Source organism: Sus scrofa, chromosome 13 (assembly GCF_054392235.1).
Source record: "Sus scrofa isolate SSC_HxYL_T2T_F1_AM1 chromosome 13, Sscrofa_HxYL_maternal_Yorkshire_Landrace_v2.0, whole genome shotgun sequence".
NCBI lineage: Eukaryota > Metazoa > Chordata > Mammalia > Artiodactyla > Suidae > Sus > Sus scrofa.
This window is the reverse complement of record NC_139395.1, coordinates 178,068,425-178,093,684: the sequence shown is the minus strand read 5'-3', so window position 1 is coordinate 178,093,684 and position 25,260 is coordinate 178,068,425. Positions and strand designations below refer to the sequence as shown.

Below are 25,260 nucleotides of genomic sequence, written 5' to 3'. Positions count from 1 at the left end.
ACTATGTATATTAGTTTTTTTAATGAGAAAATATCTGTTTTGATTATTTTACTCTATGCTAGGTAAAACCAACTTGTTCTTTAAATTCAAACCTGTCAATTTCAAGTGTATATGATTTAAGTGGGTCTTTGAGACAGTCAAGAAAGCTCCTAAATACATTGAGCTTAATCATTTTCAGTAATGAACCTTCTTAATTTTAAATACTACTTCTTAACCTAGGATTCAAGTCAGTAAGGTAAGATATAATACATTTATCCATTCATTCTTTAACCTGTATTGGGCGGTTCAATATTTATGGTACACATTCTTATTTAATCTCACATCTCACTCAATAAAGGAAGTAGAGGCCATATTACCCCTCTTAGTCCCCACATATTCCAGTACCCCTTCCCTAGAGCTGGGCTAAGTAAATAAGAACTTGGTTTTATGCCTGAGGCACTTAGACACTTCACAAGGTGGCATAACCTGTCTCACCTGGACTGCAGGGTCTGGCTCTGGTTCACAGTGCTTTTCTTACTGTATCCAGGTTTCCTCCCAGAGGAGCCACCAGTTCTCTTGTGTGGCACTCAGTTTCTTTCTTATCTCCAGCTGACTAAACTTTTTCTGTACCAGTTAATTTTTCCAACTACTAATAGAATAAAGGCAGTTTTCTAATAAATAAATAAATAAAAATAAATAAATAAAAGAAGTGGACTAAGACCTCCTCCACTGTGATTTAATTCATCTCAAGAGATGGAGGAGGTTTTAATGCTATGTAAAAATATACCATATACAAATATACAAATGAAAAATGTATATAATGTAAAAATGAGAGGACTGAAGTAGTGAGGTGAGTTATGAAAAGTCTCTTGCCCAAAATGGAAAAGTATTCAGTAGCCTACTGTCTGATTCTAACCCCATGTCTTCTAACTGCACTGTGCTAAGCACACAAGGTGGGAGATACTAAACCATCTCAAGTCAAATGGGTCACAAAGATTTCAGTATTAAAACCAAGAATTAACCATATCAAATGAAACATATAACTAGCAGTTGTTTTTACTTTGCTGTAGGATTTAAAAGAATCTTCACATCAGTACCAAAATACAATAAAATTTGGAAAGATCCATTTTTATAAAATGATTTTATTTACATAGTAGACGATTATAATAAGGGGGAAGCAGGTAACTGTGCCCAAATGGAAAATGAAATGTGTACTAATATTTTAGAGTGGTGACTATTGTCAGACACTGTGTCAGTTATATGGTTTTTTCATCTACTCCTTTGAAATATCATATTGTAATATGTAATATTATCCTCATTTTATAGATGCAAAAATTGAAAGAGCTAAAATAACTACCCAAGATTATGCAGGTAGCATAGCTGAAATTTGAATTGTTTTTTTCCTTTGAAACCGCATATTTTAAATACAAATAATTAAGGATTAAAGTCTATTGAATTGCCATTCCATAATTTCAGTAACTCTGCCCTAGGTCTAGAATTATTCTTAGAAAACATCTTTATTTGTTCCTTCTGGCATTCTAGGCTGAAAGATTAGAGTACCTACTCTGTATCTTAATCTCTGCCAGCTGTAAATAGTGAATTTACAGAAAAGAATTAAGCACTATCCTGACGTCAATGGTATTTTAGAGTGGGAGGAAGACACCTATGTAGTTAGTATCAATGCCATACTGAATAAGTTATATATGTAATTGTTTGATTAAGATGTAAAGGAAGAGAAAATAAGCAATCAAGTCTTCCTAAAGCAAAATGTGATTAACGGGAGAATTTATGATGGAGATGGAAATTAAGTTCCTTTTTTTTAATAAGTATATGATTTTACCAGATAGTGAGAAAGCAATCTTCCAAAGAGGAGGGGAAGGTCCAAGTCAAGTCACACTTAGCGAATTATGAGTGCCCTAGAGAATGTGAAAAACAGGAGGTCGGGAAACAGGGTTGTAAAAGATGAGAGTGGAAACAAAGGTAGAGAAGAGATTGTGAAGGAGAGTTAATTAATTGCCAAGCAGTCTAGAGTTTAATCCTGCAGCAAACAATACGATATATCAAACAGTCTTTAAGGGAGGGCTGAGACATTAGCCCTGAAAAAGTAATTGACAGCATATTTATTTCTCTCCCCCTTTCCACTAAACACTCCATGAGAGCAGGATCTTGTATTGACTGAGGATGTCTCTCCAGAAACCAAAAGAGCACCTGATGCACAATAGACACTTAAATATGTATGTCTGCTCTCTCAATGAATGTTTAAAATAATGATTGTACAAGTGTTAACTAGTATAATCAGTAAACAATGTAATAAGTTAAGCAAGAGAAAACAAGGGCGGAATGTGCATAGTGATAATAGATTTTGTATAGAATCCGTACCACTTAATACTTTATGGACTAACAAGGGTTTGATAAAATGGGGAACCCAATATTACAATAGAATTTCAAACCTGGGTAACCAGATAGATAGTGATGTTTTAACCAAAACAGGAATATAAGAGGAAAAAAAGTTCAAGGGAAATTTTTCAAGTTTGTATATTTGAACTCACTGAGGATAAGATTCATTTGGGACATGATCTGATAATCACCTGGCAACAGTGTTAAGAAGAAAACAATCCTCCAATTTTAGTACTTATCTTGTGAATACAAATAATTATTTAATATATAATTTTGTTCGAACTTATGTCATCCATATTTTTTGAATGCTTTAGATGGATAAGAAAATTATTTCAGTTATTATCAAATCCACTCAAGATTATAATTATAATTCACCATCAGTACAGCAGAGACAGGGAGACAGAAATAGATTCAATAACTATTTCAAAAAATCCTGAATTGCAACTTGGCTAGAAAAAATACAGGCAACATAACTATCAATCCAAATTATTACCATAAATTTTGTTACCTGTTGGACAAAATATAGATGTGATATAACATTAAATAAACTATAAATCTAAATGTTAAATCTATGATAGAGTTTTGGGGTTATTGAGGTTTGTTTAGATTCTTCATATTACTGACTGCATATTAGAAATTTCTAAACTGGCACAAAACACTACATCCAGAACAAATTCATTACTTATACGAAAATGTTGAATCTGTAATCTCCTTACACGTCTTCTCTGAGACCAATAAAAGGGAGCACTGTTTCACTCAACAAAATATTTTTTCTCCAGATTTCCCTGGAACATATGTTTCCTTCAACAACCTCACAAAGAAAGTACAGTCTTATTACCACATAGTTTCTCAGCACCATCTATGTCAAAATCATTATAAGTATTGAGAAACTGCAAATTTGAAAAGGAGTCATTAGCTAATAGTCTATTAAAGTCCCAATTAAAGAAAATTATTGTTCTCTGTAACAGAAAGAGATATGAGATTTTGTAATTCATTGTGTTCAGAATATAAGTGATTTCTTACAGGGTCTTGATTCCAATGCAGTTTAAATATCCATATGTATCTCTGCATTATTCATGAAGGAAAATCAAAGAAATTCACTTTTTGTGTGACTTATAAAAGTATTTTTGAAGATCTCCTAGTTCAGACTGATGAGTCTTCTGAAAAAGAACTGAAGATTTTGAGACTTAACATTTAAGAATCCTGGAGCTTGTCCATTGACTTCAGTACAATGCAAATACTAAGTTAATCCTGTGACATGAAGCACTTAGGGAAACAGGCTTAAACTATAAAAATGGGGAGTTCCCGTCGTGGCGCAGTGGTTAACGAATCTGACTAGGAACCATGAGGTTGCGGGTTCGGTCCCTGCCCTTGCTCAGTGGGTTAACGATCCGGCGTTGCCGTGAGCTGTGGTGTAGGTTGCAGACGCGGCTCGGATCCCGCGTTGCTGTGGCTCTGGCGTAGGCCGGTGGCTACAGCTCTGATTCGACCCCTAGCCTGGGAACCTCCATATGCCGCGGGAGCGGCCCAAGAAGTAGCAACAACAACAACAACAAAAGACAAAAAAAAAAAAAAAAAAAAAAAAAAAAAAACTATAAAAATGGAAATAAGCTGAAATATTTTGAAAACACAAAAATAGAGAATCACGTGCAAATGTATTTTCCAAGAGCAAAAATTCAAGATAAAATTTTTACGTAATGTGAGAAAAAAGAATGTATACATGTTTGTGTAACTGGGTCACCATGCTGTATAGTAGAAAATTGATAGAACACTGTAAACCAGCTATAACAGAAAAAATAAAAATCGTTATATTTAAAAAATTAAAAAAAAATTTAAATAAAAATAAGTAATATAGGAAAAGCACTGCTACCAATAGACTTCTGTCACCTAACCGCGTATTTGAAGAATACCATCCTAACTTTCATAATTTCCCTTATACTTAACTATTTTCTTGATTATAAAATGTAATCATGGTCTGTAAGCTTTAATCTTCACAGTGTAACTAACTTCCCTAAAGGAAACCACTAGGAAACAAATTATAGGTTAGATGCCAGCAGTATTCTAAAAAACAACTCTTTGGTTTAATAACACCTGCTTTCAATTGATGCTACTGAATAAAATAACAAAAGATCCAAGCTCAGGTGTGAAACTTTTCACATGAAACCTGAGGGGAGTCTTCATTTGACTCTTTATTATCTTTAATGAGATGAAACGTGTCACTGATGAATTTTAAGATTGTGTGAAGAATCTCCCAAGGAGTTATAGATAGAACTAATTTCAGAGTACTTTATATTAACATAGATTAGAATCTTGCTGAAATACTTCAGTGTTAACTCTTAGGAATTGTGAAATTGATGAGAAAAACCAACTTGTCTATGAAGCTCCTACTCGGCTAAGCTCTGTGGAAAGTAACCTTGAGAAACCCAGTGAATGAGGATACAGGGTATCTATGTGAATATAAGAAAGAAAAACCACCTGATGCAAAACCAGGCACATAATTTGTAATGCAGACAATAGGTGTGATGGGAATGCAACTACAGGAACTGTCACTGTGGGATAGGAAATGTCACTGTGGGAGACTCCAGGAAGAGATTCAGTGTATAAATTCTAGGGAGGTATGGGGTGTGATTAGGGAGAGAAGCAAGTTGGAGGACAATCCTGTCAGTGTAATACTAAAAGGCAAGGCAGAGGAGACAGGACTGAACAAGTACAGGTGATAATGACAAGTGATGAGGCAGTAGATGATAAGGCTAGTTAGGAGAAAGTAGGTCCATCCCCCAGAGTGGAATGATGAACAGGCGGGGCCTTATATCTCTGATCCATAAACCATGTCTGAGAGGCACCTATGACTAAAGGTCAAGAGTTTCAGCTCCGAAACGGACTGTCTGATACTGCCCCTTGCTAGCTGTTTGACTTCAGGCAAGTAATTTAATTTTCTATGTCTCAATGTCCCTGTCTGTGTAATAGGGATAATAATAGTATGTTGGTATTCTTAGGGAATGTCAGGGGTATTTAAATATATTTTTATAAAACCAAATATGTTTCTCTGACAGCAATGGTCAAGATAGATTGAAAAGAACTCAGGCAGTGATTATAATAACCCCAAATTTCCCTTTAACATCCATAATCCATTATCATTCAAACAAATATCGGGCCCATAATTGTCATATTGAAGTATAAAGATGACCTTGAAGTATAAAGATGACCTTTCATTTTCCCTGCCTTGTTAACCAAGTGTTGACATCAGGCTCCTGCCTCCAAACTCTCTGAAACCAATAGCCAAATAAAGGATTTCATAACAAACATTCAGATTTAAAACATGGATCTTCTAGATCCTGCCTATACCAGAGCTGACAGTTCATTTGACCTCAGTATTTTCTGATAAGGTTTTTATCTGTATTTGAGTGAAATTAATGACTTTGGGGAACATTGTAGAGATTTTCCAGAATGGGGAACTTCTTTGGGTTCTAATTCTATGCATGATAAATTGGGAGCATTATTACTACATTTAACCTTTAGCATATCTTTCTTTAAAATACATATTCAAATGTAAAATCTAGCATTTCCAGGCATTGTACTAATTTGTTACTGTCACCTTTTCTAACCCTCAAGGCTTCGAGTTCATAAAAGGGACATGAATTACAATATGAGATCTAATATTTCCATCATTGGTACACATAATTTCTTATCAGATCTTCTTTGTGCTCATGAGAAAAAAACTCTGTGCATAGTGCAGATTAAATTGCTAAAAATTCCAACAAGAAGCAAGAAATATAGAAGTAAAAAGTAAATATGTCATACATGTTTATTTCAGATAAATATCATTTTTCCTCCCTAAAATGAGTTTATCTTTTAAAGTTGGGCAAATGGGCAGAACAAATAGATTCTTTTCTTTGCAACAAATCAGTTATTTAGGTCCAATATTCTACCTAATAGAGGTGTATTGTGAACTGCAACAGTTGCAAATAGATCTGATGAAAAAGAATAAATGATGTTCAGTTTCTGACTTTTTTCAGTTTCTGACTTCAGCTTCTGCACTAGACTACAAAATCAGAGTTACTTATTTTTCATGTACTGCCATCATTGTTCTGTTGATCTAATCTATGTCCAATAAAGAGATGATCAAGAACTATTACAAATCCCACTAACTTTGTAGCATTCATCAATCTACTGACATTTTCCTACTTAAAAGCTCTTAAAAGTAGACAATGACTGATGGTTTATAATTTCTTAAAGAGAATTTATGAAATCCTCCTTTCTGCTTTGCCTTAGGAATATTTCAAAACTGCCCAGTCTAATGCAATTCAGCCATAATTACCTCATCACTGGAGGAGAAGTTGTACCACAGCTGCCAAAGCAACTCCAGTAACTGCTTAAACCATGACTTTAGCTTGTTGATTATCTCTTAGGGAAAAGCTAGGCCAAAAAGAACATAATCTAAACAAGTGATTGCAGGGCTTTAGAGAAGAAGATGCTTAATTCCTTTGTAGTTTATATTGCAACTCATGTTCTTTTTATGAACTGAAAAGAAATAAGGCTGTAAAGAAGTGGAGAAGTGCTTATGTTTAATATGAGTATGCTTATAGAAGCATGTTGGAAAAAGAAGTTCCTATTAATAAAATACAAATAATTTAGTTGCCACAGCTGGAAATCTCTAACTGTAACACAGATTTCTGTAATTGCTCTAATACTTGTGTGTTCTCTTGTTCTTTTTGCAGGCAGACCAGTAATGATCGTGGTGGAGTATATGGAGAATGGATCCCTAGACTCCTTTTTGCGGGTGAGGTGTTCTTTGCTGATGGCATTTAAATAAGCTATTCTATATTATAGATTTAAAACATCATAAATTAATTTTTACAAAATGTTATTAGTGGATTTTTCCATGAAGAACAGCAGCATTTTCTTTGAGGTGTGTTTCTCTGCTACTGTGATACATCAGAGTGTTACTAAGACGGGAGTATATACACATGATAATATAATGGTTTCTCCTATAAATTCATTTGCCATATTACTATGTACATATTTCAAATGATGTTATGCAGAGATGAAATGAAACTCAGTTGCTTCACAAAGCCATTCATTTTGCTTTGTCACTTTTAACTATTTCATATGATATTTTATGCATTATTTATAATGCTGAACCCTTTAAATTTATGTATATTTACCAATAATGACTCAAATTTAGATCAGAAAATTCATTCTATCAGATTTATCTGTCTTAAGTTCATTTGGCTGACTGTCAAGAAAACAAAAAGAGAAAGGATTGTTTTAGAACAAAAGTTTTTAAAGCACTGTTTTTTTCTTTTTTTTTTCTATTTAATAATTTATTTTTTTTCCGCTGTACAGCATGGGATCCAAGTTACACTTACATGTATACATTTTTTTCCATCCTTTGTGCTGTTGCAGTATAAGTATGTAGACATAGTTCTCAATGCTACTCAGCAGAATCTTATTGTAAATCCATTCCAAGTTGTATCTGATAACCCCAAGTTCCCAATCCCTCCCACTCCCTCCCTCTCCCCACCCCCCGCAGCCACAAGTCTATTCTCCAAGCCCATGATTTTCTTTTCTGTGGAAATGTTCATTTGTGCTGGATATTAGATTCCAGTTATAAGTGATATCATATGGTATTTGTCTTTGTCTTTCTGACTCATTTCACTCAGTATGAGAGTCTCTAGTTCCATCCATGTTGCTGCAAAGGGCATTATGTCATTCTTTTTTATGGCCGAGTAGCATTCCATTGTGTATATACACCACATCTTCCGAATCCAGTCATCTGTTGATGGACATTTGGGTTGTTTCCATGTCTTGGCTATTGAGAATAGTGCTGCAATGAACATGAGGGTGCATGTGTCTTTTCCAAGGAAACTTTTGTCCAGATATATGCCCAAGAGTGAGATTGCTGGGTCATATAGAAGTTCTATGTATAGATTTCTAAGGTATCTCCAGAATGTTCTCCATAGTGGCTGTACCAGTTGACATTCCCACCAACAGTGCAGGAGGGTTCCCTTTTCTCCACAACCCCTCCTGCACTTGTTATTTGTGGACTTCTTAATGATGGCCATTCTGACTGGTGTGAGGTGGTATCTCATGGTAGTTTTGATTTGCAATTTTCTTATAATCAGGAATGTTGAGCATTTTTTCATGTGCTTATTGGCCATCTGTATATCTTCCTTGGAAAAATGTCTATTCAGGTCTTTCGCCCATTTTTCCATTGGGTAATTGGCTTTTTTGCTATTGAGTTGTATAAGTTGCTTATATATTCTAGAGGTTAAGCTCTTGTCCATTGCATCATTTGAAACTATTTTCTCCCATTCTGTAAGTTGTCTTTTTGTTTTCTTTTTGGTGTCCTTTGCTGTGCAAAATCTTCTCAGTTTGATTAGGTCCCATTGGTTTATTTTTGCTCTTATTTCTGTTGCTTTGGGAGACTGACCTGAGAAAATATTCATGAGGTTGATGTCAGAGAGTGTTTTGCCCATGTTCTCTTCTAGGAGTTTGATGGTTCCTTAACTTATATTTAAGTCTTTCAGCCATTTTGAGTTTATTTTTGTGCATGATGTGAAGGTGTGTTCTAATTTCATTGCTTTGCATGCAGCTGTCCAGGCTTCCCAGCAATACTTGCTGAGTAGACTTTCTTTTTCCCATTTTATGTTCTTGTTCTCTCTCCCTTGTCAAAGATTAATTGACCATAGGTGTCAGGGTTTATTTCTGGGTTCTCTATTCTGTTCCATTGGCCTGTCTGTCTGTTTTGATACCAATACCACACTGTTTTGATGCCTGCGACCTTGTAATATTGCTTGAGGTCTGGGAGAGTTGTGCCTCCTGCTTGGATTTTTTTTCTCAGGATTCCCTTGGCAATTCTGGGTCTTTTGTGGTTCCATATAAATTTTTGGATTGTTTGTAAAGTGGCTTATTCTTGAAAGTATGGTGTATACAAAAATCATTTGTTTCATATAGTGGTACAGCATAACATAACTGAGAAGGGACCATGAAATTTTAATCCAAATGTATTTATAGTATCTTTAACATTTAAAAAGCCATTGTATGCTATAAAAATATTCACTGATAGTGAAAAACAAAAATATAAGAAATAATCTCTAGCGTAAATATTTCTCATCCCCAGTAGAGGTCATGTATTTTCATTTAACTATATTCTTTAACATATATTTCTCTCAGAGACATATCCAACTTTCTTACTTATTAAATGACTGGGCTTTTGCTATTTGAAATGCATTATATTGTTTTTCTTCTTCAGTTTTATGTACATAAACAATTTCTAGCATTCTTTCTTCACTTATTTTTTTGCCCAGTATTATTTGGACAAGTTCTATGTGTATATCTTACCTCTCTCTCTTGTTCTCATTTTCATTTATGTTTCTTAATTCCATGCTTCTTCTTCCAGCTGCTCTCAATATTAGTAGTGTTGATACATTTACACTGTGGTTGGACTTGAGGTCCGAATTCAATGCCAGATGCTGAATTCAGCAAAAATCATCAAGTTATTATAGAGTAATACTCCTCACATAATGCATACATTCAACCAACTATGCTCTTTAAGGCAAAATGAAATTCATAGGTGCTTAGGGACATGAACTATTTGTTCTTTTCTGTAGCCATTCTCAGAATGTTATTTTATAGCTTGCAGCCATTTCTCCTGTAAATATGCTAAATTACTTTAGGATAATTTATCAGAACCACCTATGGTACTTGAAATGCATATATATTTATGCCTTTCCATTATCTTTATCCAGAAACTCATTTTTATCAGATACATACCAAAATGACTTATTATCTAATGATGCTTGGGATAGGATTTTTTATCTACTATGCCCTAGAGCTGAATATAATGTTAAATAATGTAACATATATTCATTTAAATTGCTGCTGAAAATTAGATCAAATGACTGCCACAAGCAAATTAGAAGAGAAATGTTAGTTTCAAATATACTTTTTATCCTGCTGAATCATGAATTAACTAAAACATGTTGTAAAGAAAGGGAAATGTGTTATAAATAAAATGTTTACTTATAAACATCCTACTACATGTTTATAAATGGTATATTTCATGATTTAGATTTTGAAAACTGATATTTTTCAGCTCTTATGCACCATGGAGGTAAGACACAATACAGTCTGAGAAAGAATACTCAAATTATAGTAACTGCCATTACTAATAGTATGGAGAATCTTAACATACATTATCTCAGTTCATCTTGGCTCTGCCACTTACTGGCTGTGTGATCTTATGACTTGAGCAAGTGACTAACTTTTCTATTCCTCTGCTTACTCATCTATAAAATGGGAGCATGAACAGTATCTACCTCATACAACTGTTGTAAATATTAATAGAGTTGATTATCATAAAGCATATATAATAATGCCTGACACATTATCAAGGGTAGAGCGAGGACTTAAACTCAAGTCTCTGAATCCAAAAACCATGTTCTCATACCCTACAAATTCTATATTTTTATTAAATTACTTATTATTACTTACTTCTTATAAGTCCATGGCCACCCCCCATATGGAATTGTGTCCCCTCTCTACATAGAATTTCTATTAAAATAAAAATCACATGAGTTGGGTAAAAAAAACATAGGGCTACTACTCGCTTCATACTCTTCTTACAGATTCTTCCTTTCTTGGTATCATATTTCTTTTACCCCATAAGCTCAAAGTGCTTTATAAACTTTATGTCAATAGCAAGCACTCAACTCCCCACAGCAAGCAGAAATAAAATATATAAATATAGATGTATATATATCCCACACATTCTCAAAAGCGGAATCATTTTTCAAGCTACTGCTTTAGAATTTGATAATCGCAGTTTCTGTGAGCACAGAGAGGAAGAAGTAGCTAAGTGCAGTGCATAGTAGGGGAGCCATCCATGGCTCATTAATAGCATTCTGTGCTTACTGGAGGCAGAAAAGATTTCCCTTTGGTCTCCCACACTATTTGGAAATCACTTCAATTCACTGTTTTATATGAAGGAATAGTAGCAAACTAAGTACAAGATTATAATTCAGTACAAGTGGCAGTGGCTGGCTGGCTCTGATCTTGCACCGAATTCATAAACCTCCTGTTTGGATCCTTGCAGACATGGCTCCAGATATATATTAGCGGGGGGTGTGTAGTTAAGTAAGTACGTTTGTGTGTGTGTGCACACACACACACATGTGCGCCCACAGGTACATATGGAAAAGGGATGTGGATAGGTATGTAACTATGTGTGTACTTGAAGTATTAAAACAAAATGCATTCTGACTTAACAAGTGGAGCATCAGCCTGATTTCCCAGAAGTTGGTGTGTAGGTTTTCCTAATTTCTCCAAGGAAATGCACCAGTGTGAATTGAGTACAATTTTGACCATCATCCCTGTACAGCCTCTCTCCAACAATACATATGGATTTCATAAACACTTTTTGTGGCACTTACCTGACAACTATTTGTCCCTAAACCTTTGGACCTCCATTTTTATAGTAGTATCAACTATCAATCCAAATAAAAATAGTTAAAATAGTTATAAAATACTTTAAAATGTTGAAATATCATTTGTTAACCATGAAAATTATTCCTTTATTTTATAATATTTGTTGAATGTGAATTTGTTTATTATATCACAAAATTCAGTTATACAAAAATATAATACCACTGGTTTCAGTTCGAGATAGTATACTTGGTTCCTGCTACAGCCTCCTGCTGCCACCTGAAAACCTTGGATATAAGAGAAAAGATACATTATTTACAAAGCACAGTCATATGAGCAAGCAAGAAAGAGGGTCATCCAGAAATAACAACAAGAAAAAAAGTGGAGAAATTAATATAGACAGAAAACAAATAGAATCAGATTGAGTACAGAAGCCATAGCCAAAAACACTTAGGAAAGGATGATTGGGAGAAAGAAGCATGTGTGGAAGGCGGCACTACCAGATGAAATAAAGATACAGAGGAGGAAAAGTATGGGCTGACAGCTGGGAGAAGAAGATGAGTTTAATTCAGTTTGTGTTATCTTTGAGATGCCTGTGGAACATGCAGTGAAAGTGTCCAATTAGAAAGATAAATCTGAAGCACCACAGGAAAACGTTGGCTGAAGTTGAAGATCTTACATTCAGTAGCATAAAAGTGGTTATTAAAACCAAACCCTGGTTTTTCCCAGGAAGAAATTTTAGGAAAAGGAAGGGAGTTGAACAAGGTTGGAACTCTGCGGCGTACCTATCTGAGAAAGTGGAATGGATGGCATCTCCGAAAATAACTAGGAATGAGAGATGAAAGAGGAGCGAGGAGGAGAGGAGGCCATGGCATGCCAAAACAAAGAGAATGGAGCTTTTCGGGCAGGAGCAAATAAGCAATCATATCAAGTGCAGCAGAGAAATTCTGGAAGACAGAGACTATGACATCTATATATCATCTATGACTAAGAACTAAGAGACTAGACATCTTTGGCATTTAAGAGGCCCTCAATAAGAGCACTTTTAACAGGTTAGTCCCAGGCAGAAGCCAGACTATAGAGGGAAAAATGAGATTGAAATACAAATAGAATTGGTAGGTGGAGACAAGTTTTTAGGAGAAAATTGGGGAGATGGCAAGGCAAGAGATAAATCAGAATCTAATAGAAAAGAAAAATCCGGGATATTTTTAAATATAGAAAATAATTAGACAATTTTACTCTGAAAGCTGGGGAATTAAAGAAAATAAACTGGTAAGGCAAAATATCTCAGGAGATAGGAAGGTACAAAATCAAGGATCCTGGTGGAGAACTAATTGAATAGCAGAAGCCTTCATATTTTCCAAGACTTTAAGGGCCTCTGTGTTGTGGATCTAGAGGGATTTATGAGGAACATGCAATAAATTGAAGGAAATGATACCTCATATTATTGTATTTCTATGCAAAGTAGGAGGAGAGTTTATGTGGGAGTTTGAGGACAAATCTTCATATAAGGTGAATGTTTATAATAGCTGCTAAAGTTAAAAAGAAAAATAGGAATTTCTATTGTGGCTTAGTAGGTTAAGGACCTGACATTGTTTCTCTGAGGATGCAGGTTCAATCCCTGGCCTTTCTCAGTGGGTTAAGAAGTCAGAATTACTGTAAGCTGTGGCAGAGGCCTCAGATGTGGCTTGGATTCAATTCGATTCCTAGCCCAGGAACTTCCATATACTCCAGCTATGGCTATATATATATATATATATTTTTTTTTTTAAAAAAAACAAAAAAAAACGGACCATCAGAATTAGGTTCTACTCCAATGACACAGATTTTTCAGGCTCCTAGCAAGGGTATCCAGGTAAAAATCTTTACCAGTGCTTTTAATGATACACAATGTAAGTGGCCAGGAAGATGATCTTCTGGACTGCTGACCCAATAATTTGCATTAGTTACATACACTCTTCCTTCACTTCTACCAGTCCCCATCTTTGGTACTGGAGAAAATAAAATGATTAACTACTCATGCTGACATCTAGATGATACTGGAGAACATGATTGTGTTTGGGCAGTGGTGTACATGCTTCTGTGATTTCCTGCAGGAACAGCTGACCGCTCCCCCACCCCCCACCCCCGCCAACAACCCTCTATAAGAATGGAGATAATAGAGGCTATTGTTTATAGAACAGGTACAACAGAAAAACAAGAGCACTGCAGGGGAATCGGGGATGGTAGTTCAGATAAGCAGCAAAGCCAGGTTAGACAAAGAAGTCAATAGAGAGGCTGTTAGGCTAGAAATACATAGAAATTTTATAGCTAGAAGACTTTATTAGGTAGAAGAGGAAGTATAATAGTATGTAAAGGTGAGAGAAAAAATGGAAAGAAGACTGTAGCCAGAAAGTAGGATATTGGCAGTGGTTTATTAGAGCTAGATCATACCATCTTGCAAAAGATGATGATTAAATAGTCAGGAGACTGATTGATAAACAGCCAGTTGCTTGATATTGGCCATGATGGGATTATTTACACCACAGAAATTGGCAAATGCTACAAAAAAAGAGCTTGTTTGTTTTGTTTTTCTCCAGAGAGTCAGTTTACCAACATACTAGATGAGTATTTAAGAATTCTGAAGTGTCATTTTCAGAGATGACAACTTCCAGGTGTGTCTAGGAGTCAGTGACTAAAGTAAAAATGAAGATGATTATCTTTAATTAACTAATGTAGCTAACAGTTATGTGTGGTCTCTCTGAGTCAGGCATTATTCCAATTCCAGGCATTAACCCACCTAGTGCTTACAACCACATTATGAGGTGGGTGCTACTATTATCCCCTTTTACCAATGAGAAAACTGATGCAAAGCAAATTAGGTGACTGTCACAATGTTAAATCATTCATAATTCATTTATTTTTTGCACGAATTTGTTTTGACAAACTATAGCAGTCCAGGTACTATTCTGGAGCTTGGAACACAGAAGCAAACAAAGCAGAAATTAAAAAACCTAGTGGGAAGAGAAATAAAGATTTCAGTAAAATATTGGTGTGTCACATAGTGGAGAAAAATAAAACAGGAGAAGTGGAGGTGGGACAGAGATTGGGTTTCAGTATTGAGTGGACAAAGAACATCTCACTGAAAAGTGGCATGTGAGTAAAGATGGAAAGGTGAGAGAGCAAACCAGGTGGGTACCTAGAGGGAAAATAATCCAGAGAATTAAAACAGAAAGTGCCAAGGACTGAAAGGGAGCATTTTGTACCTGTAGAACAGCAAATTAAGCCTTTATGCTCAATGACTATATGCTTGTTTTTTCCTAGGACGGTAGTGTTTCATGCCTGTTATCTCTTTATAATTATTAATAAAGATTCTTTTACTCTCCAGTAGGGGTGATAAAAAGTAATAGTCACCCTATCATTATAGCTATAATAGGGCCTGAAAGAGGAAGGATGGTACAAGCTGAAGTCAGAGAGTAGATGGAGGCAGAAAGGAGGTCAAATATTAGAGGGAAATGGTTCTCAACCTTGACCACACATTATAATCATTCAATTTAGAGAGCTTTTAACAATTCCAAGTTCCAGGCTGCACCCAGATATATTAAATCAGAATATCTTAATGTAAGACACATACATCAATATTTGTTGAAATTTCCCTTAATTTGTGTCCAATATGCAACCAAGTTGGAAAACCACTGAAGCAGAATCTTACAGGCCACTGAAATGACTTTGAGTTTTCTCTGGGTAAAACAGAAAGCCATTGTAGTGTGGAAGCACAGCGTAATTTAATTATGTTTTAAAAGGATTGCTCTGGTTGCTGTATTGGGATGAGATTATAGTGAGGTACTGATGGCTACAGAGAAATTAGGAAGCTTTTGCAGTTCGGGTAAGAAGATGCTGGTGGCTTAGATTAGGATTGTTGCACTTGAGTTGATGGAAAATAGTGGGTTCTGTTATGTATTTTGAACATAGAGCCAATAGGATTTGCTGGGGGATTGGGTAAAGTATTTAAGTAAAAGAGACTGTCATCCACAAAATAAGGTGAAGAATAGGCAATAAAGTAATTGTGACTTTATTGTATTAGCTAGCTAATAGACCTAAACCTCCTACATAATGTCTGGCACATATTAAGTTCTCCATTATATTATCTATTATTATTATAATATATTTCAGAAGATGTCACAAAGAGTTTTTAAGCTGTTTTTCTGTTATTTCTTGATCTACTTTTTCTAGTGGCTAAAAATAGTTTTAATTTTCACCATTTAAAAAAAATCTAGAGATTCCCTCATAAGCATGAGTATTTAAATAATACATATGGGTACATATCAGCATTTCAAAAACAACATGAGTCATCTGAAGATTTTCCTTGAGCAAATGCAAAGCAAATATTAATTTAAAAAATTAAAGGGATCTTTTAAATATTTATGTGCTCAAATTACAAATCTAGTAAAGATGGCATTTTACCTTATGCAAGTTATATATTAATAATGAGAGCTGTGTTTTATTAGCACACTTTTCTTGTAAATTGTGTTGTGTGGAGTTATATTTGTACGGGGTATAAGAGAGAAATTAATATCACTTCATTTTATATCCAACAGTGAAAAAAAAGTGAAATTACATTTATCCACCAATATCTGTTTTTAAACCATAAGAGTTACCGCTGAATTACATCCCTTTAATTATATTTTTTCAGGAGAAAATATTTGAAACTTCATGTCAATGAATGTTATTTATCATGACTGTGCCAGCTTCATGCCAAAGATTATTCTAAAAATAATGTGACAGTAAACATCCAAATATATGAAAGCACCGTGTACATGGAACCAAGCATATGAATGGCTGAACTTTCTATTCTTAAATTGGGAGTTAGAGCATCAATTTACAAAAGCCTAAATTGATCTCTTTAAACATTTCAGTACTGTAAATATGTTGTGTCATTTGTAGCATCTGGTACCATGAAACTGTATTTTATAAACTTCCTATCAATTTTCATTTTGCATACAGGACTTTATATTGAATTTTTTCATTGGTATTTAGTTCATAACTGTGGTGAGATGAGAGAAGTTCCATGCATTTTCCTGAACTCTCTATGGTCATTCCTAACCTCTCATTTGGACCATGCAGGAGATTTTGGATTTATAGAACTAAAGTTTGGACTCAAAACTTATGGTTCTCAACCATGCCTGCAAGTCAGAATCCCCATCCTAGTGAGGTTTTACAAAATACATATGTATACCCAAGCAAATATATTTTGCAAAAGCCTCCCAATAATTCTGATGCACTTTAGCGATGTTTCATCAAGACCTTGGCACTCTGTGACAACTTGCTCCAGAAGCCAAACAAAAAAATAACTATTTTTGGCTTCTCTTAAGTGCATCATGTGGTAGTTACTGTAGATTATCTTTATATAAACCTAAGGAGAAAAAAATCAAATTCAGTAGAATATTTTCTTAAGTTAAAGCTATATTATATTCAAATTCACTTTAAGCTCTTAAAATTTGATTTAAAATCCAGCTGCCTTGTTTCACAAGTCCAGATCTACTTTTCTTCCTAGATTTTTTTAGGTATATTAAAAATGACATTTTTAGTTTGCTTATGAAATGTCTGACTCCTCTCTTGGTGGCCACTCCCTTCTATAACTAAAAATATAACTCTGCCTAGCTTAAGTCCAAATCCAAGATTACTATGAAAGAATAAAGCCTTGAAGGATTTAATAAATATTCTACAGGAAATTATAATAAGATCTTCTGCTAGGGAGGCCACAAGAACCAAGACTTCAGTAAAAAGGAGATATTGACTAATTTTTTTCAATTGTTATTTTAAAACAAGAATGATCTGATCTTTTCAAATCTATAAATAACCTCAGGCATTTTTTTTTAATTCAGGAACATTTTTAAAAGTCATAGCATGGTCAACTTTCTGATTTAGAAACATAAAAACTGAATTTTAACTTTAAACTTAACTTATAGAAGTAATTCTCCAAGGACTGTTTTCTGCAAAGTCACTTATAAATCAATTGTTGAGAACTCAGAATGCATTTTCCCATAAATATTTCTTTTAAACATTCTTCTTAACTCCCTAGGCAGATCCATAAAAGCCTCTTTAATAAAAACTATAGCTAAAGGATGTAACATTCAATATGAATGGGGGCCAGTAGTTTCCTTTCAAAAAAAAAAAAAAAAGCTGCATTTTCTCCCCTCCATATGCTTGTATTGGGCTGAAAAAAAAAATGTAAAGGCCATTTTTCTGTGAAATCCACCCCTTTCTTCATGTCCTCTTCCCAGGTTTCCAGATACTCAACTTTTATTGTTTTAAATTCAACATGGTAACAAACCTTATTATCTCTGATCCTCAAACTAGGCATTTTTCCACTTCGTAAAATTACTCCACCTTAATCTAAGCTCCCATTCTTCACCCCACCCTAATCTAAGCCCCCATTCTCTCATTGTCACAGATCTTGGCTGGATTTAAACTTAGACCAATTCATACTAATATGTGATTCACAAATACAATTTTATTTCCTCTAGGTGATTCTTCATTTTTTACCTGAAGTTGTAAACCCAAATAAATTTTTTCATTTTACTCTATTCTGGTAATAATACTTAATGTGAGATCTACTCTCTTGAAAAAAATTTTAAGTGTACAATATAGTATTGTTCACTATAGGAACAATGTCATACAGCAGATCCAAAGGCTAAATTCATCTTGTTTAACTAAAACTCTATGCCATTGATTAACTCTCTGTATCCCCCTCCCCCCAGCTCCTGGACACCACCATTCCACCCTGTGAATTTGTCACAAATAGAATTTTTAAATGGAATTTCAGGTAGCAAAGCAAAAATAAGTGAGAACACTCAGACAATATGGGTGAGGGTATTTTTGGACTAAGGGACAATTGGGAACACAGAGGTCAACTCCTCTCTGTTGTTGTGGCTTTTCAGAGATTCTCATCTTCTGTGCCTTAAGCAACCATTGTATTTCTTCAAACCTCCTGTTCTCTCAGAATATCCTCAAGCATACAGAAGTAGAGCAACAAGAGATTTGCAAAATGTCCACTGTTTATATACCTCAGTCTTTTGTAAACCACTTAACAAAGTACATTTCCTGCATAGCCATTTTATAGCTCAAGTCAGCATGTTGGAAGTAATAATTTTACAACTCTGCAGCTAATAGTTCTATTCTTGTCATTCTGCCCATTTTTAGTAAACCACAAAAGTCTTTTGACATACATATGAACCAAAGTTTAATTACTTCATTTTAGAGCATAAACTGTCACCTGATAGTGTTTATTGCACCAGATTCGTGAGGAATATTTGGACACTGATTTATTTATTGTAGGTAACCAAGACATTACATAGGAATTAAATTCTCTGCAAAGGTTTGTTTAACAATGGCATTTAATTTTTAATTCTACTCTGAAACAGCAGCTTATCATTTACTAGGTATAATATTGTTTATCACTCATATTTAATGTTTTCAAGACACTGAGTCACTGCAGTAATTATTTACTCCCTCTATACAAAGGAGTACTGCACATTTTTTAACAAGAATGTTTGAGAATGGTGATTTATATTGTGGTCCATAGACTTTTAATAGTTTGTAAGGCTATTCTTTTGGTAGATTCAATATTACTCTACTTCTCCAGTGAAGACCTAGGAAGAAATATAGTAGAAAGCTAACATTCAGTCCCCTTTTCCTCAATCTACAGCAAAAATATAAGAATCTGATGGTCATAATCAGAGTCAAACCAGATTATTGCCCTCATAAGTGAGTGCTTGCAAGTATAGTCAATACTTTTAAGTTACTCATGCTTTTCTTATAAAAATCTCTTAATATTAAATCTTTCATGATAACTACTTTAAGAAAATATCCTACATGGACTAAAAGCTTGAAGCACTTTACTCCATTAAAAGGAAAATAAATAAATTCAACTCAGTTTAATTCAGCACATATCTGTTGAATATCTACTGAGTGCCAGGCATGGTGCTGGGTCCTGAGAATTCAGACAAACAAGACAAGGAGAACTTACTGTCTGAAATGAGATTATGTTAAAGTCAGTAGAAGAGACATATATATATATATATATATATATATAACTTCAGCCAATGTTGGTAGAGACAGGATGCTTTGAGAGCAATAAAGAAACTTAGTCCAACTGTATTCCTCCACTTTTCTGACCAGTCCCCCACTTTTTCCAATCTATTGCAGGTCCTGCTGGCTATGCCTCTAAGATAGATCTCAAACTTGATTCAAGCCAACAGTTTCTCTATCCCTTGATATTCTAATAGCTTCCAAATTGATCTCTCCATTTCCATTCTCTATTCTCCAAAGTCAGAATGTATCACACCTCAACTAAAATTCTTCCCTAACTTTTCATTACTTTTAGAATAGATTTCAAACCCTTCACCATAGGTTACAAGACCCTGCCTGATTTTGCTTCCGCCTACCTCTCCAGTCTCCCTCTCACTTGCGCTCTCACTCACCAAACTGCAGCCTCACTGGCTTTCCTTTCTCCAGCATGCCAAATTTGTCCCTGCTTTAGGCCCTTTGTACATGCTGGAAACTACTCACAGGCTCCATCATGTCTTTCTCTTTTATATCACTCTGTTCTGTTTATTTTATAGCTTCTCATTATTTATGTGTCTCATTTTTTTACCTGTTTATTTTCTGTCTCCCTGCCTTTAATTAAGTATAGGTATAGCTGGAGCAAGCACTTTTCTCTTTTGCTTCCCACTTTGACTTCAGTAATTATAGCAATGACTAGTCCACAGTAGATGTTGAATAAGTCTTGTTTGAAAGAATGAACTTGGGAATAGAGCAAGCACCTCCTAGAAGATAAGATAGTTATCATGAAAAACACAGGTGACAAAAGTCTAAAAGAGCATTCCTGAAAGAGGGAACCATATAAGCAAAGCACTTTAGACATGAAATAATATGTTGTGGGAGTGAATTACACACAAGAGATTTGAATCAGAATAGTATGTGACACTAAAGATAAAAGCAGATGTCATGCCTTTGTATTGAATGCTATATTCTGTCTTTGAAGGGTTTTAAGCAAATAACTGACAGGATGGTATTTGTGTTTTTTTTTTTAATTCAAATATATTTGTTAAGAAAAACACATTGTTGGACAATAATGTAACTTCAGGACAGCATAGCACTCAAATCCTACATTTGAGCTAATCACAAAGCACTTGAACTCAACATAGGATGAATGGACACTGAGAGCTTAAAGTGTTTGTGGGGTACAACCCACAATGTAGGTTTTGAAAACCATCATTAAGAGCTCTCATTAATGTGTAGACAATGTGACATGCCAATGACCACTCCGATCTGGTGGATGTTGTGCTCCAGGGTCTGAGAGAAGGTCTTAGTCGAGCTGTACAGTTTTCAGAAGTAGCAGATATTATTATGTATAGTTTTCAGAAACCAACTTCCAATCAGGCTCACCCTCTCTGTCACTCAGAGGTTAAGCTCCATGTTTCTTAACAGTCAGAATGAGAAAGAAAAAAAAAAAAAAGAAGAAGAAGAAGCATGAAGACAAACTGAATTCTAACTACTAAGCTCTGAGATGCAGTGTGTAAATATGCCACATTCACTCTTTTTCATTTGAATCTGCCTTACGGAGAAAAAAAACCATGTCATAAAAAAATTCATAGTTTATTTTTGATTAATCTCTAGAAGGCAGCCCAAAGATATTAAATCTCAGCACTCTCACATTTTTCTCCTCCTCTCATAAACAATTCAATTCAATTTGAATTAATATTTATTGAGTGCTGACACAAGGCATGGCAGTATAGTGGATGCTGTGATAGAACTATTGCATAAAAGGGAGAAAACCAGTGTCCAACCTTACAAAAAAAGAAAACAGTATTTTTTACACACGGCAATAGGAATAATGTAGCAATAGCAACCAGTGCACTACAAGATTGTATCAAAGTTATTTAATTCAGTCACATTTATTAACCATCGGCCATATTCAAGAAAACCAATATATCCTAAACCACATTTGAGGAGGCTTATGTTAACAAGCACTAGAAAAAAGAATATAGATTTTGTTTGAAGGAGAGTGTTGCATCATTTTTAGAGAAATAGATTTTTGCCATACCTCATGTATGAATAAATGGGGCTATTCCTTTCAGCCAGAAATAGATAAATAGATCATTTGTTGGTTGTATCTGGAGTGGTCTTGTTTGTTTGTTTGTTGTTGTTTTGGTTTAATGTTTTAAGAGCTCTTTTGTAATTTGCTTTATTAAGCTAAATTATGCTGCCTAAACTAGCCCAGGCTGGGTCATTATGGCAAACGTGGGGCCAACTACATTTCAGATAACTCCAATTAATAATATAAGCTCTGGAATTATACTGTCTGGCTTCAAATAATGACTTCACTATTTCACATGTTATGATAGCCCCAACAAAATACTTGCAAACTGAGTTCAAATTATATCAAAAGGGAAGTTTTTTTTGTGGCTCAGCAGTAACAAACCCAACTAGTGTACATGAGGATGTGTGTTCAATCCCTGGCCTCACTCAGTGGGTCACGTATCTGGCATTGCTGTGAGCTGTGTTGTGGGTCCCAGATTTAGCTCAGATCTTGCATTGCTGTGACTGTGGCCTAGGCTGGCAGCTGTAGCTCTGACTCAACCCCAGCCTAAGAAACTTCATGTGCCACAGGTGCAGCCCTAAAAAAAAGAGAGTATATCAAAGGATTATACACATGCTGAAATCATTCCAAAGATGCAAGGATGATTCAAAACCGACAAATCAATTGATGTGATAGTACCACATTTTAAAAATGAAGGATAAAAATATGATCATCTCAATAGATGCAAAAAAATCATTTGACAAAATTCTATAGCCATTTATGATTTTAAAAAAATCTAACCAAAGTGAATATAAAGGGAATGTTCCTAAAATAATAAAAGTCATATATGGTAAACCCACAGCTAACATCATACTCAAGTATAAAAAGCTGAAAGATTTTTCTCTAAGATCAGGAGCAAGACAAGGATGCCCATTCTTGCTACCCTTATTCAACATAGTATTAGCACCCTAGACAGAGCAATTAAGCAAGAAAAAGAAATAAAAGGCATCCAAAATGGAAAGAAAGAAGAAAATTATCTCTACCTGAAGATAACATATTATATATGTACAACACCCTGAAGACTTCACCAAAAAAAAATTTAAAACTAATAAATGAAGTATAGTTGCAGGCTGAAAAGTCAATATATAGAAATGAGTTGCATTTCTATACACTAACAATGAACTGTCAGAAAGAGAATTGAAGAAAACCCCTTTATGGTTTTATCAAAAGAGAAGAAAATAATTAGAAATAAATTTAACCAAGAAGGTGAAAGATCTATACAATGGAAATATATAACAGACCCCAATTATTTAATGCAGTCTTCAGAAAAAGAAACAAAGCTGGAGACATCACACTTCTGATTTCAAACTATTTTACAAAGCTATGTTTATCAAAATAGTATAATGTTGACATAAAAACAAACACATAGATCAGTGAAACAGAGCAGAGGGCCCAGAAATAAACCAATGCATGTATGGATTTCTCCCATGGAATGGGAGAAAACATTTGCAAACCACACATCCAGTAAGGGGTTAATACCCAAAATGTATAAGAAATTTATACAACTCAATAACATCAACAACAACAAATAATAATTCAATTTTTTTTAATGGGCAAACTACCTAAATAGACATTTTTGCAAAGAAAACATACACATAGCCAACAAGTTGATGAAAAGATGCTCAACATCACTAACCATGGGGGAAATACAAATCAAAATCACAATGAAATATTACCTCACATGTGTAAGGATGGCTGTTATCAAAAAGACAAGAGTAAAAATGTTAGCACAGCTGTAGAGAAGAGGGAACACTTGTACAATGTTGATGGGAATGTACATTGGTACAACATTATGAAAAACCCTGTGGTGATTCCTCAAGAAATTGTAAATAGAACTACCATATAATCCAGCAATTCTACTTCTGGATATATATCCAAAGCAAAGTAAGCTATTATCTTCAAGAGATAACTGCTCCTATGTTCACTGCAGGATTATTCACAACAGCCAAAGTATGGAAACAACCTCTATTGATGGATGAATGTATTAAGAAAATGTGGGAAAATATATATACATACACATATAATGAAATATTATTCAGCCTTATGAAAAGAAGAAAATCCTGCCATTTGCCACAACATGAATGAAACTGAGGGATGTTATGCTAAGTGAAACATGTCAGAGAAAGAGAAATACTGCATAGTATCATTTATGTGAGAAATCAAAAAAAAAGTCAAACTCACAGAAACAGAAAATAGAGAAGTGGTTACCAGGGGTAAGAGGAATTGGGGAAATAGAAAAGGTTTGTAAAAGAGTACAGACTATCAGTTATATGATAATAAGTTCTAAGGATCTAAGGTAAAACATGGTGACTTTAATTCAAAACTATATATTATATGATTTAAATTTGCTAAGTAGAATTTAACAGTTATTTAAGTTATGTAAATGTGTAACCAAAAAAATCTTCCACAACAACCAGAAAGTGGAAGTAACTCAATGCCTATCAACTGATGAATGAATAAAAAAATAAATAAAATATTATTTGTCATTAAAAATAGTAAAATACAGATACATTCTACAAATGAACCTTGAAAACATTGCACTAAGTGAAAGAAGACAGTCAAAAAATACCACATACTGGGGAGTTCCTGTCATGGTTCAGCAGAAGCAAATCTGACTAGGAACCATGAGTTGGTGAGTTTGATCCCTGGCCTCGCTCAGTGGGTTAAGTATCTGGCCTTGCCATGAGCTATAGTGTAGGTTGCAGACATGGCTTGAATCTGGCATTGCTGTGGCTGTGGTGTAGGGCAGCAGCTACAGCTCTGATTAAACCCCTAGCCTGGGAACTTCCATATGCCATGGGTGTGGCCCTAAAAAGGACAAAAATACAAAAACAAAAAACAAACAAACAAAAAAACCACATACTGTGTGATTCCATTTATATTAAATAATTAAATAATAAATCTGTATAGATAGAAAGTTGATTAGTAGTTGCCTATGACTGATGAAGGAGCTGGGGGAGATAGGGAGTGACTGCTAATGAATATAAGGTCTTGGGGGGAAATGATGAAAAAGTTCAAAAATTGATTATGTGACAATTACACAACTCTGTGAATGCACTAAAAATGATTACATTGTATACTTTAAAAGCATAAACTCTATGGCATGTGAATTATATCTTAAAAAACTTGGAACAAAATATTAGCAAATCAGAGTCAACATTGTATAAAGAAATTATACCTCACAACAAAGTGGGATTTACCTCATTATACTAGACTGATTTAACTTCTAAAATTCAAGTAGTGTTATCTATCAGATCAAATGACTAAAAAAAAAAATGACATGATCATAGCAATAGATGAAGAAAAAGTATTTGACACAATCCAACACCAATTCA

At 34.5% G+C, this 25,260-nt stretch overlaps 1 protein-coding gene across 17 annotated transcripts in view; it reads left to right on the top strand.

The window, feature by feature from the left end:
• The window catches only part of EPHA6 (EPH receptor A6), an 870,463-nt gene that overhangs the window by 736,433 nt on the left and 108,770 nt on the right, over positions 1-25,260 (top strand). For all 17 annotated transcript variants that reach the window (XM_084989131.1, XM_021070704.2, XM_021070712.2 and 14 more), the window contains one exon: positions 7,095-7,156. In XM_084989131.1, coding sequence (XP_084845257.1) covers positions 7,095-7,156 — 62 coding nt within the window. The remainder of the gene's footprint in view (positions 1-7,094; positions 7,157-25,260) is intronic.